Source organism: Procambarus clarkii, chromosome 77 (assembly GCF_040958095.1).
Source record: "Procambarus clarkii isolate CNS0578487 chromosome 77, FALCON_Pclarkii_2.0, whole genome shotgun sequence".
Lineage (NCBI taxonomy): Eukaryota > Metazoa > Arthropoda > Malacostraca > Decapoda > Cambaridae > Procambarus > Procambarus clarkii.
Genome location: NC_091226.1, coordinates 20,624,738 through 20,639,432, shown reverse-complemented (window position 1 = coordinate 20,639,432; position 14,695 = coordinate 20,624,738). Strand labels below are relative to the sequence as shown.

At 41.2% G+C, this 14,695-nt stretch overlaps 1 protein-coding gene across 3 annotated transcripts in view; it reads left to right on the top strand.

Annotated features, from left to right (window-relative positions):
* Positions 1 to 14,695, top strand: part of mei-41 (meiotic 41) — a 641,172-nt gene that overhangs the window by 156,760 nt on the left and 469,717 nt on the right. For all 3 annotated transcript variants that reach the window (XM_045729178.2, XM_045729176.2, XM_045729177.2), the window contains 5 exons: positions 4,032 to 4,218; positions 5,781 to 5,870; positions 6,342 to 6,546; positions 7,008 to 7,153; positions 13,681 to 13,841. In XM_045729178.2, coding sequence (XP_045585134.2) covers positions 4,032 to 4,218; positions 5,781 to 5,870; positions 6,342 to 6,546; positions 7,008 to 7,153; positions 13,681 to 13,841 — 789 coding nt within the window. The remainder of the gene's footprint in view (positions 1 to 4,031; positions 4,219 to 5,780; positions 5,871 to 6,341; positions 6,547 to 7,007; positions 7,154 to 13,680; positions 13,842 to 14,695) is intronic.

Sequence of the window (14,695 nt, the reverse complement as noted above, 5' to 3'; positions counted from 1 at the left end):
GCCTCAGTATTGAGTCAGCTACCAAGCCTGATGCACGCAGCATGAACTTACAGCACTGCTGTTCAGCTTGTGACCTCAGCATCGCCTAAAAATGCCATAATATACTTGTTCATGCTATTATATAGCGATGATATTATTACAGAAGACCCCTGACTGTGATAAATCTGACCAAGGTTCTGATAATAGCAGGATTGTGGTGATATTTGGCGCTGTGCGCCATGGAGGGAGGAGTAATGCTGTGGGAGGGAGGATGGTGGCGTTGTCTTTTGAGTGTGTGTGGCCACCTTTTATTGACTGCACTCACCATACCAGCTTAGTGGTTCGCTATGGTGAACACAAATGTTGATACTTATATATAACGTGTGTATAGTGTGAGATAACAGGGAGAGTAGGAGGTTGGGAGCCGCCATTTTGGTGAGGGAGGAGCGTCGTCTGCAGGACTTATCATGTTGTTTACTGATGACCACGATGGTCTTTGGGCACCATACCAGTTTACTTGTACAAGTATGGTGAATAAAACAGGTAGATATTTATATATAATGTGTGTATATAGCGTAATAACACCACAAACAGTATTGTTGTAGGAGAAATATTAGTGCGTCTGGCCTTGAGGGCGGCCGCCACCAGTTGACTGTGTGAGTAGCTACGTCTCTCTGCCTTTACTCACCATACAAGCTTAGATGTACAGTTATGGTGAACAAAACATGTAAATACTTATATATAACGTCTGTATATAAAAGCAAAAACAGTATGGTGGGTGGAGAATGGTGGCAAGTCAGATGAGGTGAGGTGAGGGAGGGAGTGGCAGCCAGTGGCAGGCTGCCACTGGCTGCCACTGCCACTGCCACTCAGCATACCAACTTAGTGGTTTGCCATGGTGAACAAAACATGCAGATACTTATATATAACCTGTGTATATAGTGAATAACCGACAAAGTATTTGTTCACTGATGAACATAATTGAATCAACAATATGCACACCATATTTTTGAATACAGCGATGATTCACTCATTTTATTATATAAATATATCACACTATTGAATAATATTACAGCAAAAAAACTACGAAAAATTAATCAGAGACATTGAAATAATTAGGTAATTATCTCTTTATGGAAACTGGCCTGACAGCTGGCGATCAACAGACCGTCTGGGATGCACGCTCAGTCAGCACCTGATTTTTGCCACACTTCCCCGCCCTATAGTGGGCAATATATGCCACTTACGATTTTTTTATTATTTTTCCCGTGATCCGTGAACATAAATTAACAGGTTAGGAAGAAAAAATAATTTTTTTTTTTTTTTTTTTGGTATACGCCTGTGGGTGTCAAATGGTATAAAGCTATGCGCCATTTAAGGGTTAATCTAACAGATAATTTTAAGTAGGTAAATTCTAGCATAATTAAATTAATAAAATGATAACAGATACATTGCAAGAAAAAAATGAGATGAGAGAGATTAGTTAGTATATTAAAGCACATTGGTATATTTAAGCTCTGATTGATTACATTGACAACTTGATTGGTAATTTAAACAAGATTAACAGACACCATACAGCAGATTGATAGCACATATAAGAAGACAGCAATGATCACAATGGTAAAGATGTTCAGATTGGGTACATAAAGATTGGGAGCTTGGGTAGCAATAGATACAGTGCAATTTTAAAGCAAAAGGTAAAAAACTATGAAGATGAAATTAGGTACTTTTTAGTTTTGTTTTTGAATGACGCAAAAGTTAGACAGCTTTTCAATTCATTAGGGAGTGAGTTCCATAGACTAGGTCCCTTTATTTGCATAGTGTTTACACAGATTAAGTTTGACTCTGGGGATATCAAAGAGATATTTGTTTCTGGTGTGGGGATAATGGGTCCTATTACATCTGTCCAGGGAGAGTTTCAGAGCAGGATTTGCATTTAAGATTTGCATTTAAGGGTTTTGTAAATGTAATTGACACAAGAAAATTTGTGGAGTGAGATTATGTTTAGGGAGCCGGTCGGCCGAGCAGACAGCACACTGGACTTGTGATCCTGTGGTCCTGGGTTCGTTCCCAGGTGCCGGCGAGAAACAATGGGCAGAGTTTCTTTCACCCTATGCCCCTGTTACCTAGCAGTAAAATAGGTACCTGGGTGTTAGTCAGCTGTCACTGGCTGCTTCCTGGGGGTGGAGGCCTGGTCGAGGACCGGACCGCGGGGACACTAAAAAAGCCCCGAAATCATCTCAAGATAACCTCAAGATAGCATGTTTAGGGAGTTAAACAAGGGGGCTGAGTGTTGTCTGAAAGCAGAATTTGTTATTATTCTGATAGCAGATTTTTGCTGGGTGATGATGGACTTGAGGTGGTTTGCAGTGGTTGAACTCCATGCACAGATACCATAATTAAGATAGGGATAGATTAGTGTATAATATAGAGAGATGAGAGCAGAGTTAGGTACATAATATCTGATTTTGGAGAGTATCCCAACTGTTTTAGAGACTCTCTTAGTTATGTGTTGTATGTGGGTGTTGAAGTTGAGTCTCTTGTCTAGTAATAGGCAAAGAAACTTTCCATCATTTTTATTGCTAATGTTTACATTATCTATATGAAGCTGAATTGCATTTGTAGATTTGCTTCCAAATATGATGTAGTAGGTCTTTTCTATGTTAAGTGTTAGTTTGTTGGTTGACATCCATAAGTGGACTTTTTTTTAGTTCATTATTAACAACATTATTTAGTGTATGTGGGTTGGGGTTAGAGTAGATGAGGGTAGTATCATCAGCTAACAAAATTGGTTTCAGAATGTTAAGAGACATTAGGCAGATTATTGATGTAGATAAGAAATAGGAGAGGTCCCAAGATGCTGCCCTGTGGCACTCCAACGGTTATTGGTAGAGTTGGAGAGGTTATATTATTGATGGTTACACATTGGTGTCTATCACTATATCTTTGATTAAGTAGCTCAGGGGAGTCAAAGGTGTTCTCCCCAGAAAACCAGCGTGGAATGTGATGAAATGCTATTTTCTGGGTGAGACCTGGAGGCTCCCCGGCAACCCTCCATCCCTCCTTCCAGTCGGCAGTTTTTGCGATCCAGCCTCTGAACAGGGGATGGATAGCTGGCATGGGGGAAGGGGGGGTTGGGGCCTGGAGCTCCCCTTTCCCTCTCCTAGGACCGGGGAGCTGCATAGACAGCTCCAGTTGTGATGTCATGCTCTTTTTAGCTTGGGAAGTTCTGCTTATCAGTTTGGCTTTCAGTATCAATTTTTTAACCAAATAGGGTTTGTTTTGGTGTGCCTACCTTACTGGGTGCTTGACCCAGTCTGGTTGATACCTGGTTGGTTGATACCTGGTTGATGGGGTTCTGGGAGTTCTTCTACTCCCCAAGCCCGGCCCGAGGCCAGGCTCGACTTGTGAGAGTTTGGTACACCAGGCTGTTGCTTGGAGCGGCCCGCAGGGCCACGTACCCACCACAGCCCGGCTGCTCCGGAACTTCTCTTAGAAAACCATCCAGTTTTCTCTTGAAGATCTCCACGGTTGTTCCGGCAATATTTCTCAATGGCAGACATAGAATACTTCCAACCACACGGGGGGTTTCTATAGGCCAATGCTCCTCATGCCTCTCTGAGGGGGGCCAGGTTCTGGCTCGTGGTCCCCGGTAGACAGAACTCCATTCTCTTTGACTGATGCCATGGTCTAATACATTCATATCAGCCTGGATAGTTCCGGGAAGCCTCCAGGTGTCACCCAGAAAATGGCGTTTCATTACATTCGACACTGGATTTTTGTGAATGTCATTTATTTATTGTTTTAGTAGGCCATTGCATTAATTTTAACTGGCAACTCTGAGAAAGTAAAGACCTTTACTATATCTTCTGCTGATATTGATAAGAGTACTGACTTAAATGAACTTTAACTAATTAAAAAAAATTAGGCCGAGTGGCTGATCATGCTATAAAAGCATGATCGTCATGGCCTTAGCCCTTCGATGCTGTAATTACATTTACATAATGAAATTAAAATGTAAAGATCACACAGTAATATGTAATTTTCCACAGGGAGTCAACAAAGCCACTTATAGTTGTGATGACCTTGAGCAAATGGTGGAAGGTAGCCTTGCAGAAGTTGAGTGGTGCCCTTAAAGATTGGTCTGAAACCACGAGTCCTCTACCTCAGCAGGTGGAGGCTGCTTGTGAAATCATTTCAACTGCCGGATGGTTAGCTTCCAGCATTCCAAAGTCAGAGGTTAATCTTTATTTTTATTTTTGGTTTACCTTATTTGTTGTCAAGGTGCATGAAAGGATTTTGAAAATTAATTTATTTTAGCTATCTACTGTTTGCCTGATACTTTTTACATCTTGATCAGTTTTATTCTTAAGGAGTGTATTGAGGAGTAATTTGCATGTGGCAGTCATTGGAAATCTATGTTGCTCCCATCCTTATATGTATAGATGGTATTAAAAGAAATGAATGTAAGAATTTGGGCGCCTGACAGCTGAGTGAACGGCGCTTCAAATTCGTAGACCCGAGGTTCCGGAATTGATCCCCGGTTGAGGCGGGGACAAATGGGCAAAAAGTTTCTTTCACCCTGATGCTCCTGTTACCTAGCAGTAAATAGGTAGTAAAATACACAGAATACACAAAATAAAGTAAAATATACACAAAGTAAAATACACAAAAATTGTGTTAACACTATATCTTAACACTTTCGGTGGGCTGGAACGGAAATTGTGTCCATAAATAATTCTTCGGAGGTCCTTTGGGGGACGCATGTTGCGTCCAAAATTAAAATGCAGTATTTGTGAAAATTCCATTTATTGTCTGATTATTATGGGACTAGTTTTAACATTTGCACCTTTAGATTGCGAACAGTTTAATACCAAAATGTGTGATGTTGTATGAAAATTAAGGTCAGAACATTGGAAAGAGTATACACATTTTAGTGTGGGTGCACACTCACGGAAAACACCAGGCCCACCTTGGGGTGGGGTGGGGTGGGATGTGCAAAGTGTTAAGAAGCACATCAACAAACTGAAAATGTGAAAAGACATGCAACAAAATGGCTCCTGGAACTGAAAGACAAGAGCTACGAGGAGAGGTTAGAGGCATTATATACTGTATGCCAAAACTAGAATACTGGTATAAAAGAAAAAGAGGTGATATGATCACTGCAAACAAAATAGTAATAGGAATCGATAAAATTGATAGGGAAGAATTCTTGAGACCAGCAACTTCACTAAAAACAGGTCATAGATTTAAGCTAAATAAACAAAGTTGCCAAAGAAATATAGGAAAAATTCACTTTCGCAAAAAAAGTGGTCGACGGTTGGAACAAGTTAAGTGAGAAGGTGGTGGAGGCCAAAACCATCAGTAATTTGAAAGCGTTATATGAGAAATAGTACTGGGAAGACGGGACACCACGAGCATAGCTCTCATCTTGTGACTACACTTAGGTAATTACTGGTGAGAAAATAAACCCCCATGCTCACATCAGAGACCTGAATGAATCTAAATCACTGATCAAATCACCTCCTGCCTGCCCCATACTCTCAAAAGCATGTCTTTTACACTACTCTAAATTTATAGTAGTCCTACAAATTCCTGTCCAGTTACAAATTCCTGTCCAGTTTTAATATATTTCCCGGTGGTCGTCAGTTTTGTTCCAGTTCCTGTTCTCGTTTTTTATTTTTTTATTTTTAGCGCTTCAGGATTTTTTCTAGCATAGGCAGTTGATATTATACACTGAAATATTAAATTTCAAATGCCTGTTGAACTATTTATTATTGAAGCATATGTATAATTTGCAGGTTTCTCTTCAGTTTTTTCCTGAATCCTGGCTCATAACAGCAACAGACTACATTGTCTCTATTGTGGCAAACACCACCAATATTATTTTGGTAAGAATGGCTAATATATTGTAATTTGCATAGTTATTCATTGATAAATGTTGTGAAGACAAAACTGGCTCTTTACTTTCATCATGCTGTATAATGTATATCAACATTTCAATAACAATGTATATGACATATTTAATAAGTTCTTATCGTTGTATTTGGTATTAAAGCAGTCTCCGTGGTGTAGTGGTTAAGACGCTCGCCTGCGTTTCACGAACGCTTTGTCCTGGGTTCGTATCCTGGCCGGGGAGGATTTACTGGGCACAAATCATTAACTGTAGCCTCTGTTTAACTCGGCAGTAAAATGGGTACCTGGTTGTTAAACAATTTTTCGCAGGATTGTATTCCAGGAAACATAGGATTAAGGACTTGCCTGAAATGCTACTCATACTATTGGCTGTACAGGAATGTAAGAACTCTTGTATATATAAATAAAAATAAATGAAGTAATACAAAGTTTTTTCATAAATTCAGGTCGTTGGAATGATGGAACTCATATGGAACTTATCTTGGACAGCAAGTATTGTTGAACCTCTTCCCCTGAAATTCCAAATTAGTCATTCATGGTTGGCATTAGCAACTTTACCATGGATGGCCTCAGAGGCGAGCCTGATGGATCTCAAGCCTGTCAACACCAAGCAATTTACAGTGTGGGCAACTAAGTTGAAGTGGAATAATGGCAAGTTTATTATAAGAATACTGTATAACTGTAGGAGATCTATTGGCTCATGTGAGGCTAGTCTTATTTATACTCAAACTCATTAAAATATGTACATATCTGATATATTCGATTGATAGAATCCGGCGATCCCACGTCTATTATTCTGCTAGGTAATCTCTATCATTAATTCCAGAATTCAAGGTGGCAAGTATATAAAATAGATATTTAGGAGTTGATGTTATAAAATCTTTTGTACAAAGTAAATTAAAAACAAAATGAAAGTCATATTTTTGGGAAGGGAAAGGAATGAGAAAATAAGATAGCAGATCTGGAGCGGTTACTGGAAGATTCATCTTGCCACCCCTAATGAAATTTAATTTCTTGAAGGGATCAAGATCTCTGCGGATGGGTACAAGTAGGTGAGTTATATCAGTTACTAATAAATATTATGTATGGTTATTGGGAGTAATTTCTTTCAGATTGCAAAATAAAATCCAAGAGTGTGGCTGTTGTTGCCATCATGTCAGGAAACGTTGCTCCAAAGTGGCGGTGTCATGTTATTCGCACAGCCATCAGTGAACAACACCCTTCAGTCATGTTAGAGATAGCACGCAGCTTTCCTTTGGTTAGTATTGTTAATTTATAAATCAAATACTATAAATCAAATGATAGGGAAAATTATGAAGATTATGAAGACCAAAAGTTGTTGTTGATGAATGAATGAGGCTGAGATCTATGTACAGGTCTCCCTCGCTACTGGGGCTGCAGGGGGCAACTAGAGTAAAGAACCTCAGTCCAAATGTGTTTTAACCTGCCTAGGATTCAAGTTCGGTGCTTTTTCCTTGAGGTGCAACGTACTGTAATTGTGAAGGCTACTGCATCATGGCATCTCACCAATACAGTACAACCTCAATTCAACATACTATATGGGACCAACCCCAGTGCGTTGGAGTGTTGGATTCATTGCAAGAGGTGACCTTCAGGAGGCGTTTGCATCAGTCTTTTTTTTTTCTTGTACACAATAAAAATGCATTATCATATTATATACTGTACCTATATATTACCCTACTAAAAAATACTGTGTTAGATTTGTTATTTACCTTATTGTTGGAGTTATGTCCATCTTGAAGTCTCATGGAGTTGTGAATGCTGTACAGTAAATACGTACTGCAGTGTATTATACCGTTAACACTGTGTTGATTAAGTAGTTCTGCTGTATGTTGAGTACTACAATATAGTTTATGAAAACTATTGTACACTAAAATTACTGCAACTTTAAATTTAACACTTGTTCTAACTGTTCACGCTGCACACGATGTTTTTAGATGTTTGCATCAGCTTTACTGGTGCTCGCTGCTGCTGTGGGTTCAGCTGCTTCTGAGCTGGTGCTGGCTGCTGTTGTACCAGTGCTGGGTACAGCTATGCTCGTACTGGGTATGGCTGTTCTCGTGCTGGGCACGGCTATTCTCGTGCTGGGTACGGCTGTTCTCATGCTGGGGTACGGCTGTTCTCGTGCTGGTTGAGTTTCTGCTACAAGTTTTTGCAAAATATTGCTTCATTTTTGGCATTAATTGGGCACTATTAGTAAGCCCCTGAGACATTTTGTTATATAACAATACAGCTGTAGTCCAAAAATGGTAAATTCCACAATTATTCTTCCACCTGCGGTTAAATACTGTACGTCAATCACAGACAAAACTAAGGGCACTGGGTGCATACTGTACAAATGCAGACTAAGTCTATACGTACACTCTACAGTAGGCTAGTGTTTAACCCTTAAACTGCGCATGGCATATATATACGCCATGAGTAACATGCCCCATGGTGCGCATGGCGTACATATATGCCATAGGGTGCCAGGCCCGATTCAAATGGCTCGCGGCTACACAGGGTTCACATTAGCTTCCTCAGGGCTCTTGTAAACAGATGCCATTTTTTTTTTTAAATCATGGGCAATATTCTCAGGTGTGAGAGGCACAGTACTGCTGGAGCAACCAAGGCTGGCGCACGCAGCACGAGCTGTTCAGCTTGTGACCACAGCATCGCTGAAAAATGTCAAAATAAATATATAATTGCTATTATTTAGCAATGACAATATTACAGATGACCCCTGACTGTGATATAAATAACCATGGTTGTGATAATAGCAGAATTGTTGTAATAATTAGCATTGTGGGACGAGTGATGCTGAGAGACGGAGGGAGATAGCATCGTTTACTGACTGTGTGGCCACGTGTTATTGTATGCATTCACCATACCAGCTCAGTGGTTCTCTATGGTGAACACAAATGTAGATACTTATATATAATGTGTGTATTAGTGTAATAACAGCAAAAGGATTATGCTGGGAGGAGCCATATGGGTGACGGAGGTGACGTCGTCTGCATGATTTGTCTAGCTGTTTAGAGGGTGGCCACTATGCTCTTTGGGCGCACTACAAGCTTAGGTGTACAGTTACGGTGCATAAAACATGTAGATACTTATATATAATATGTGTATATAGGGTAATAACACTGCAAAAGGTATTGTTGGTGGAGAAAGTTTAGTGCGTGTGACTTTGAAAGAGTGAGGGAGCCGCCAGCCGCCATCTGTGTATAGCGACGACTCTTAGTGCCTGAACTAACTATATCAGCTTTGCTGTACAGTTGTGGTGAACAAAATATATACATACTTATATATAACATCTGTATATAGTGTAATAACACCACAAATGGTATTGTTGGGCAAGAAAGTTTAGTGCGTGTGTTGAGGGAGTGGCAGCGAGTGGCTGGCTGGTGTGTGGCGGTAACTCTTCGTTGCTTTTCGGCTCTCAATACCAACTTAGTGGTTCGTTGTGGTGACCAAAACATGCAGATACTTATATATAACCTGTGTATAGAGTGTAATAGCAGCAAAACTATTTGTTTATTGTTTTATAAACATAATAATTGAATCACTAATATGCACATCATACTTTTGAGTATAGCGATTATTCACCACTTTTATTATATAAATATATTACAATACACACAATTGAATAATATTACTGCAAAAAAACTAAGAAAAAATAAATCAGAAACATAGAAATAATTAAGTGATAATATCTTTGTGGCAACTCCCACCTGTCAGCGTGGGTGACGCTGACCAGCTCTGACGACTGCTCTGCTAACGCCCACTTTTTGCCAGACTTCCTCGGTCAATTGCGCCCAAAATATGTCACCTACGATTTATTTTTTATTTTTCCCGTGCTCAGGGAACACATATTAACATTTTAAGAAGACAAAATAATTTTTTAGAATTTTTTTTCTTGCGCACAGGGGTGTAAATGTCCTCAGGACCCCTAAGCAGTGGAAGGGTTAAGCCAGATCCAGTAACATAAATTTCTCTCAAATATTCAATTTACATCAAATTATATAATTTTGGGTTATATATTATTTTAGCAACATTATTACGATAATAAGAGCTATAAAAAACACTTATTTTAGAACCGATTTATTAATTTTATTATTTCGAAGCCGTAGGTCACTGAACTGTGGCGACAGAATCGAACAAAACACGCATGATGTTGTGTGCACACGGATTAGACCCGTCCACTCGCGCTGGAGTTGTGCCGCCAATAACATGAATAATTTCTCAAATAGCAGATATCTATCATATTACAGTATATTTTTGGTTTTATTTAGTTTAGTTTAATTAGGATAATAAAGTAATTAAAACACCAGTTTTAGAAATGATTTATTAATCTGAAACGTTCAAAGTCATGGGTCACTGAACTATAACGACACAGACGAAAGTGAGTGAAACCTCACTGTAAAGTGAGGTTTAGAGTACAGTATTCCCTTATCTGTCTACCCTCACTCATCTTCTTTCATCACAGAAAATGTATATAAGAAGATCTTCAACACATTAGCTAGTTATTCACGCTTCAGCCTTTAAATTAATTTATAAAGATATGTGTGCCACAAATCGGTGAACGAAAGTCATTGAAACTCAGTCGTTTACTTGTGTGGACCACTCTGGCTGGTGTTTGGTTAACACTTTCGCGCTCTCGGCGCTCAAAAAAAAACAATACCCCAGATGCTTTCGGCACTTCGCGCGCCTATGCGGTAAGACCGAAAAGTGTACACTCTTTTGACTGTCCTGACAATAATTGAAGGCGCACGTATTTAAATTTGGTATCACTGTGTTCGCAATGAAATTGTCTATAAGAGCATACCTATAAAATGCCGCCCAAGCATAAGGAGTATCAACACCAAATAAAAAACTATGCAGATCACTCGCCGAGAGCGCCAAACAGCAACAAAATGTTTCCACTCTCTTAATGGTTGTGAAGCCTACAGTTGTCCTACATCGCTAATTTTGGTATCATTGGAATCGCAATAAAATTCTCTACACGGACATATGCATATGAATGTTTAATATAGGTAATTGCCCACCCGCAAGAGTGTGTGAAGTGGAGAGTAGTTAGCCGTGAGCGCACTGGCGAAAACACAGGGGGGAAATCATGCTTGGAAAGTTTATACGTTTCCTGACCCTACTTTTCTATGTACGTATTTCTTTTTTATACCAATGTGTTCGCAATAAAATTTTCTATAAGATGAACTGTATAACATTTGTACAAAGCATGTGTAAGAGAAGCGCCAAATATAGAACCACGTCGCTCAGTATGCGTTCGCGGCAGAAACGAACGCATTGTTTTCGTTCGTTTGATGTTTGTCATGTTTATACTTGTTGAAACATTTTATAATTTGTATGACAGTGATCGCAGTAAAATTCCCTACACAGACATATACATAACACATACAAATATTTCCCACGTGTTGGATATATCAACGGCTAAAGGGAACCCACTGCCACACGCTCGCCACACCCCCAAACATACTTTATGTATTTTTTTTTTTACTCATAGAAGTTTATGTGATATAATATTCATTCTGGTACCAAAACATTCGCAAATAAATTCCCTACAAAACAAAAGTATCCCCATCCATTTCGGTTAAAAAATGGAATTTATAGAAATATTTTTTCGATGGACGAGAAAACTCGGCTGTTATGCGGAATCGTAAGAGAAAACGGCGACGAGTTATCTCTAATCTAAAGCGCGAAAGTGTTAATATGCTTTACTTGTTGTGTGGACCATTCTGGCTGGTGTTTGGTTCATATGGTTCACTTGTTGTGTGGTCCACTTGCGTGATCCAACTTGGCTTATGAATCGGCTCCTTATGGGGGAGCCGGTCGGCCGAGCGGACAGCACACTGGACTTGTGATCCTGTGGTCCTGGGTTCGATCCCAGGCGCCGGCGAGAAACAATGGGCAGAGTTTCTTTCACCCTATGCCCCCCTGTTACCTAGCAGTAAAATAGGTACCTGGGTGTTACTCAGCTGTCACTGGCTGCTTCCTGGGGGTGGAGGCCTGGTCGAGGACCGGGCCGCGGGGACACTAAAAAGCCCCGAAATCATCTCAAGATAACCTCAAGAAGATGAAGGAATTATTAATTGTAGATAGAATGAGACAGTTTTCCACCACTCTGTGAAGTCTTTCCCAACATCGTAAGCTTGTGGACCACTTGTGTGGCCCACTTGTGTGGCCCACTTGTGTGGTCCACTTGTGTGGTCCACTTGTGTGGTCCATTTGTGTGGCCCACTTGTGTGGCCCACTTGTGTGGCCCACTTGTGTGGCCCACTTGTGTGGCCCACTTGTGTGGTCCACTTGTGTGGTCCACTTGTGTGGCCCACTTGTGTGGCCCACTTGTGTGGTCCACTTGTGTGGTCCACTTGTGTGGTCCATTTGTGTGGCCCACTTGTGTGGACCACTTGTGTGGCCCACTTGTGTGGCCCACTTGTGTGGTCCACTTGTGTGGTCCACTTGTGTGGCCCACTTGTGTGGCCCACTTGTGTGGCCCACTTGTGTGGCCCACTTGTGTGGTCCACTTGTGTGGCCCACTTGTGTGGCCCACTTGTGTGGCCCACTTGTGTGGTCCACTTGTGTGGCCCACTTGTGTGGTCCACTTGTGTGGCCCATTTGTGTGGCCCACTTGTGTGGTCCACTTGTGTGGTCCACTTGTGTGGTCCACTTGTGTGGCCCACTTGTGTGGCCCACTTGTGTGGCCCACATGTGTGGCCCACTTGTGTGGTCCACTTGTGTGGCCCACTTGTGTGGTCCACTTGTGTGGCCCACTTGTGTGGCCCACTTGTGTGGTCCACTTGTGTGGCCCACTTGTGTGGCCCACATGTGTGGCCCACTTGTGTGGCCCACTTGTGTGGCCCACTTGTGTGGCCCACTTGTGTGGTCCACTTGTGTGGTCCACTTGTGTGGCCCACTTGTGTGGTCCACTTGTGTGGTCCACTTGTGTGGCCCACTTGTGTGGCCCACTTGTGTGGCCCACATGTGTGGCCCACTTGTGTGGTCCACTTGTGTGGCCCACTTGTGTGGTCCACTTGTGTGGCCCACTTGTGTGGCCCACTTGTGTGGCCCACTTGTGTGGCCCACTTGTGTGGTCCACTTGTGTGGCCCACTTGTGTGGTCCACTTGTGTGGTCCACTTGTGTGGCCCACTTGTGTGGCCCACTTGTGTGGTCCACTTGTGTGGTCCACTTGTGTGGCCCATTTGTGTGGCCCACTTGTGTGGCCCACATGTGTGGCCCACATGTATGGTCCACTTGTGTGGCCCACTTGTGTGGCCCACTTGTGTGGCCCACATGTGTGGTCCACTTGTGTGGTTCATTTGTGTGATCGAACTTCTCATATTAGCGAATTATTAATTGTAATCTGTGATACAATGGGAAAGTTTTCCACCATTCTGTGAACTCTGTCTCGACATCTTAAGCAAATCCGAACATCCCCCGCTTCGGCGAACCAGTGAGTAAATCCTGCCTAAAAAGTGTGCGAACTAGCCGGAGATTCGTTGAATCGGGATACGTTGAATCAAGGTTGTACTGTATATATTCTGAGAATGACTAGTCCTAATATAAGTAAACTAATATATATAAATCAGTATGAAACATTATATAGTTTGTAGAGACAGCATCATTTATTAATACAGGTGTAGGAGAGTATTTCAGGATAAATGTGTAACTAGAAGAAAGGACATATGATTCCTAACTTAATTTTTTCACCAGTGATTGGCATTCTTATAAATCATTAAATTTTCTAATGTGTCATTGATTTTGAGCAGATGGTACATCAGCTAGGAGGTGGAGGTGGGCAGCAGTTGGTGGGAGAAGTCATTGGTTCTGTTCTTCACTCCCCTGACACCAAAGTAATCCACGCTGGTGCAGAGTCACTGAAACAACTGCTCTGTGCTCTTCTCAACCTTACAACATTAAACTATAATAGGTGACTTGTTATTGTATTATTTGTTTCTTACCCTGGTTTTTTAATGGCTTAATAATCCCATTTGGCATACAATTCCTTCCTAAATGCTTCGTGAATAACGTTAATGCTGTGTTCTATAATGACAATGTTACATTAAATATTTGTCTTTCCTGCTTCACCCTAAGGTATTACCTCAATGCTATAGCCTATTTATAATTACAGGCAGAGAGCATTGGTCATTGTGCTTCTACCTCCTTGATGTAACAATAATAATAATGATAATGCACAGAGAAGTCACATTACCTGATTTCCCTGGATACATTACCTGGATACATTATATGGGTACATGACTGGATACAGTACTGGATACATTACCTGGATACATTACCCAATGTATATCCCATAGGAATTTATTCATTTCCTCATAGTTTCCCTTTCGATACGCCAGCCCTTTGGTTCCCAGTTCTTTTTTGGGGGTGATAATTCCCAGCTCAACCAGGTACTCAAAGCTCAATACACTATGATCACTCATTCCCAATGGGGCTTCCAACTTAACTTTCCTTATATCCGACTCATTTAGGGTAAATATCAGATCAAGCAAGGCTGGTTCATCCCCTCCTCTCATTCTTGTCGGTCCCTTGATGTGTTGACTTAGAAAGTTTCTTGTTGCCACATCCAGCAGCTTAGCTCTCCATGTGTCTGGGCTTCCATGTGGGTCTCTGTTCCCCAATCTATCTTCCCATGGTTGAAGTCTCCCATGATTAGAAGTCTGGATCCGTTCCTGCTAGCCACAAAAGCTGCTGTTATATTGATGGTGGCCAAGTTGTTTCTATCATATTCCTGTCTGGGTCTTCTGCCATTCGGGGGGGGGGTTA